The 6000-nt window shown below is 45.2% G+C and overlaps 1 protein-coding gene across 3 annotated transcripts in view; it reads right to left on the bottom strand.

The window, feature by feature from the left end:
• Positions 1-526: 526 nt before the first annotated feature.
• The window catches only part of GOLGA1 (golgin A1), an 804100-nt gene continuing 798626 nt past the window's right edge, over positions 527-6000 (bottom strand). For all 3 annotated transcript variants that reach the window (XM_069609438.1, XM_069609440.1, XM_069609439.1), the window contains one exon: positions 527-784. In XM_069609438.1, coding sequence (XP_069465539.1) covers positions 704-784 — 81 coding nt within the window. In that variant the 3' untranslated portion in view covers positions 527-703. The remainder of the gene's footprint in view (positions 785-6000) is intronic.

Genomic DNA, 6000 nt, shown 5'->3' with positions numbered 1-6000 from the left:
AGGTCTTTCAAAGCCATGAAATGGCAGCAACATTTCCTTCCGGGAAAGGACCCGTACAGTTCCTGAGAACCAGATGCACAAACACTCGCTATTGATAACATTTCACTTGCTCTCTACAACTCTCCCAGGGGCGTTTCTCGCCCATTCCAAGGGTGGAAACTGGATAAAGTCATGTACAAAATGGGTTTGACCTCTCCCGCAAGCTCATACCGATGGTGGGTGACCTAATAATACTGAAACCGGAATTTCCACAGTCCAGTTTTGATGTCCGCTCGACCCACCTTTTGTGGAATACCAGTGCTTGGATAGATGACTTCAGTCTGCTAGGCAGTCGTCTCGCAACCTGATGTGGTGGGAACACACAAGCGGTGAGACCCACCCATCCTTGAAAAGGATAAGATGCACCTAATGCATCCTCAATCTGCGCTGGGATTGTTCCGCACATATTCCGCCGTCCGATGGACACTGCTAGAGGAGCACACACACCCCAAACACCAGTTTAAAGCATTCCAGAATGCAGTTCTGGGAAGTTCGTACAGTATTTACTCTTGTGCTATTGTAAACATTTTTTCAAAAGCTTGTCGGTACAAAATACTGCAATAACAGTATAAGGACACACCAGGATCCTGGGTGTGCCTAGTGTTCTTTTCATAGAAAACAGTGGCTTCATTTTTGAACTCTCATTTCCAAGATGTCCTTCACTTCAAGACCACGGTGTTCTTGGGCTGGATATCGATGGGCGAACGATTCCTTTGGGTGCAGGCTTGGATCCAAACCAGGACATCTGGAATAAAAATAAAAAAACATACAGTTACTACTATGTGGAAGATGATATGTTTTAATGCTTACGTTATCGTTTGATGCCAATGTCTGCAGCGTAAATAGTCCCCCTGCCCACGTTTTAGAAAACCTGCCACCACAATGCTAGCCTGAATGCAGCTACTGATGGACTTGGAAACAGCCCCGATAGATCAAGACAAAGTCAACCTTGCCTTCCTTCTGTTACATGATCTGTCAGTTGCCTTTGACTTAGTAGACCACATAACACTCTGCAACCATCTCTCATTGTCGGCCCATTTATCTGACGCTGCTATCTCCTGGACTCAGTCATTCCTCAGTAACAGAACCACTAGAGTGTTTGCCCCGACGGCATCTGCTATACCTGCTCCTGTCACATGCAGGGTCCCCCAGGGTTCCTGCGTCCCCCCCTATGCTTTATAATATATGTACAAAGCCTCTGTTCAATGACCTCTATCATTTGGGTGTCTCATACACAAATTATGCTGACGACACCCAAATTCTGATCCCTATAACAGGTGACTACAATATAGACTCCAAACGTTTAAATGACATTTACCTAATCATTCAAGCTTGGACGGCTGAACATGGACTCTGTCTTAACGACGATAAGACAGAGTTACTCCTTGTAGGAACCCAAGCTAGACTTAACAGACTGGACAAACAGTTTAACTCATTTATCATTGACAGTATGACATCACGGTATCGAAGGACATAAAAACATTAGGTATATACAATGACTTTTCCTCTTGTCCTTATCAAGATAAATCAACGCTACTACAGCTTACACCTGCAAGCTTATCAACGCTTGCAGGCCATTCGTAACCACAACTATCACCTTAGCTAGGGCACTAGTCTTAACCAAACTAGATTACTGCAATGTCCTATATTGAGGCAATAGCCAATACAACCAAAATAGCCACAACCGTTTCAGAACAACACACTTAGAGCAGCGATTAACTTTCCTAGACCACTCAACATCTCAGAGCTAAGAGCTAAGACGCAGCACTCGTTTGCTCTCAATCAACCAAAGAATTAGACTTAAAACCTTATCACTTACCTTCATATGCATAAATAACCTAGCACCACTATACCTCAGTGACAATTTCAAACTAAACTCCTCTGACCGACCTTCCAGATTCTAACAAACCAACTGCCTTATCGTCCATAGGTTCAAGCTCCAAAAGGCTGGAAGCAAATGTTTACCCATCCTAGAATCTAAAGCCTGGAACGCTTTACCCCCTACCCTCCGATCTGAACCTTCCTTTCATAAATTCAGAAATAATCTCAAAACTTGGCTCATTATGAACGTGGACTAACAACTAGCGACCTTAATCTGCAAGTCCTGCAAAGCCACTGCACACCTGCTAGAATAACGGCACAATGCCTATGTAATTTGTATCCATCCAACATCATATGTAAATACTGCCATATGTAAATATTGTTATATACAATTGCAAAAATATAGTATGCAACTATAAATACCTGCTTTTTTCTTGCCATGTACCTGTAAGAAATGTGCCAGATCCCCCAGGGCTAGGCGCGCTACATAAATAAAATATAATACTTCTTGTTGCCCTGTGATGTTTACATGCCATTAAACTAGGAGTTTAACAATAAGAGGACGCAGATGGTGTCTGAGCACTTGCCTCATTAAATGTCGTGCCAGGAGACGATTCATACATTGAACGAGGACAGCGGTTTTCAACGGTGTATGTAGAGGGTAAATGCAAAGACAAAGCGGAGAGTATTGGAGTATATGAATGGTTCTGATTCATTCAAAACCTTCGGCCCATCACTTTTTTGGTTTGTCTCCCTATGTGAGAAGGGGGTGTGCCCAGACCTGGGTCCCTTGCTCAGTGCGCCATAGGGAACCAAGCTGCATCTCACTGAGGTGACTCAACAAGGCCAAAACAGGTCTGGGGTTGCTTGTGCTACCGTGCAGAGAGGGCCTGGCCTAGCAGTTCGGGCTGGGCTGCTCCTATTGGTGGCAATACCTGACTGATTTGCATATCGCTGGACCCCTTTTGCAATGGCGCAGACGGGCTAAAAGACGGTGGTGTGGAAGGTTGCCCAGAGCAATGCCTGTTCAGATTCATTCAAAGCCTTTCAGCCATCACGTTTCTGGTTCTAGCTTGAGCATACGAGGTGCCAGAAGCCCGAGTAATGGGCCGACTCAACAGTCTGGCTGGTCCTTATCTGCGGTCAGTCTCTATTTAGCAAAGCAGTGCAATATACAATTTGTCTTGTAACTAGTATTGCAAATGTGCTCTTATTAAGAATTTCACAAGCTTCAAAGAATGAAATCATTTCAGACATAATGCCTACTCGGCTCTTGCACGCACTGTGATGTTCACCATGGTCTTTAAGAGTGCGTGCTCAATAATGCCTTCTTTTTTGCCGAATTTCCTAGCTGCATACCAAGAAGTGATAGGCGGGCAGGTAATGAAGTGACGGAAACACATAGCAGGAACTCAGTTCACATAGTCAGTCTTTTTATAAACCAAAGGTCTTCAGCATCACTACGGTAAAACTCTAGTCAGTCAGAACTAAACATATTGAAGTGTGTAACTATTTGTGCCACCTCGTGCCGCTTTTGTTGCACCAGTTTACCTTTCTGTGCACTGGTGAACAAGGCTCTCTACATGCACAGTTTTCTAGCGCTCTCATGCAGTGCCTTAAGCAGGCCACAGCCAGCAATATCCACCAATGCTTTTCCCACCAATCCACCAATGCTTTTCCCACCAATCCACCAATGCTTTTCCCACCAATCCATCAATGCTTTTCCCACCAATCCACCAATGCTTTTCCCTAACAGATTGCGCCTTTTTAGTGCTTTGCACGTAATTGGAAAATAGATTAAAAAGATAAAAAGTCAAACACACCCGGCTTCTTAATTCCTATTTAAATGTTGGTATCTTCGAAGCACAATCATTCAAAAAATGACGCTGATGGGCTAAAAATATACGCTTAGAGAAACATTTGTTTTTTCTATTTCTGTAAACATTTTACTTGGCATTAAACGCTGGTGCCATGATTCGCAGAAGTAATGAAAGCCAAACTCACGGGTATATGTCTAACGTTTGCCACACCTCCAAGCTATCCGTCTATGCCCACCAATCTGCAGGCTGTTATAGCGCAGGCAGTAACAGTAAGCGCTTCCCTAGCGCTGCTCCCCCGTGTGCCTTTCCCCCTGATCCAGAGGTCAATACAGATTTCATACAGACCCCAATGGGAGGGTTACACGCCCACTACACGCAGGTCTCCAAACTCATGTCCTAACACCCACCTGACACCAGCTGGTGAAAACACGTTCAGTCCGCTCCCGCCGGGCGCAGTCTCTAGCCAGTGACCTCCAAAACCAGACCACGCTTGTGCCGTCATGCAGCCTCACTGATAAAACATGTCTTCAAGTCAATCAACGCTCTGCAACCTGTGGCTCTCCAGATGTTGTGTTACTATGACTCCCGTGATCCTTCACCGCCGACTATGCTGGCTGACAATAATGTGAGTTGTAGTCCCAAACATTTGCTGAACGAAAAGCTGCTGACCACTCTCTGCTCATCATTTGTCTCGGGAGGATAGCTTAGGGGCAATGTGCTCGCCTCGGAAGCAAGACTGTTCGATCCCCGCGTCCGCGCTTAGAAACCTCTGTGTATTAAGCGCATTATAAATAACCTATCATATCATAATTTGTTAATTTGATGGATCTATGTCTGAAGGCCGATTACAAAAGGCTAAACTTGTGGATTGCAGGCTGAATAGCCGCATTCTGCAGGGTTGGCCTTTTGTAACAGGCACTGTGACGGAATCCCTCCCGCCCCACAACCAATGGGTACTGCACAGCCCACACCTCTGCCCCTCCACCCCACAACCGGTGGGTACTGCGCAGCCCACACTTCTGCCTCTCCACCCCCCTTCCCCACTTATCTGCTGTCCCCCATTCACCAGTCGTGCACTTGTCCGTCTCCAGCCTTTTGCATGCAGCCTCCTGTATGTAGGCCATTATCTGGGTGCGGCCTACAACCCGCAAGGCAATTAGTTATACTGTGTGAAACTGTAGAGGAACTGAGGGGAAAACAATCCCTATGTTTCGTACATACAGATGAATCATCATTAGTTTTGGGCGCGATGTATATATACTAAACAGTTGTCCCGTTCTTTAGCACTGGGGACATTTGTACGAGACACTTCTGGCATTTTGGGCAAAACTACATAACTAGTGGGCCTCATTGTACTTGTACTTTCTTAAATGTATTGGCGTGTTGCAGTAAAAGAATTTTTCACACCAGTGTAAAGCCATACATTACTCACTGTAATCGTATTTCTTGTGCTTGCAGCTGCTTAGATTCATATGCTTTGTATATAGTCTGCCATCTAGTGGTAATCACAAATTATTGCATTTTTTTTCAAAGAGTGAAAAGTGACGTGGACCTGGGCATGTCAGTAACACTATCCTTACCATGCAATGTAGTGTACGCCTGATCCCTCATGCATCAAGGCCCCCCCCACCAGGTTGTTTTTGTTCTGCCATGAGGGAGCCTGAAGAGAATGCGTGAGTGACTACAGAAGAAGAGAAGGTGTTAGATGTCTATGTTCCCTCAACTACAATAGGCGAGTAAGGGTGGGCGCATGTGAATTCAAGCAGATACAAGCACCAGAAGGGATCCATTACTCGCTGACATCTAGTGGAAGCTGCAGGGTATTACAGTTGTTTTCGAAACTCAAAAAGGGACGTCGACAGGGTGTGCCAGTAATACTCTCCCTGTGAATCTGCTTAGAATCACATGCTTTGCATAGACTAGCGAGCAGTACCAGGAGATGGTGGTGGGATGTGAGACGGAATGCCAGCAAAGAGATGTTTTAACACCCCCTGACCCACCTCAGAATCAGTTTTAGAGTGTGTGTCTAAGCAGTAATGTTTAGTGAAACTCTGAATAGAACTCCAGGTAGCCGCTTTGCAAATAGAATCGAGAGGAACATTTCCAATAAAAGCTATAGTACCTCCTGTGCCTCAAGTAGAATGTGCTCTAGGCATAAAGGGTCAATCTCACTTAGCCAGAGTAACACATATGGATGCATTTTACAATCCATCTAGAGATTGCAGACTTAAGAGACAGGGTCGCCTTCTCTACCAGCGGCAACAGAGCCAAACGTGGGAAACTTAAAGGTGTCTCTTACTAGTCCCCGGGGATCTGTCAT

This window comes from Ambystoma mexicanum, chromosome 8 (genome assembly GCF_040938575.1).
Source record: "Ambystoma mexicanum isolate Mex_15411 chromosome 8, UKY_AmexF1_1, whole genome shotgun sequence".
Classification (NCBI taxonomy): domain Eukaryota; kingdom Metazoa; phylum Chordata; class Amphibia; order Caudata; family Ambystomatidae; genus Ambystoma; species Ambystoma mexicanum.
Note: the sequence above shows the minus strand (reverse complement) of the source record. Positions and strands in the feature narration are given on the sequence as shown.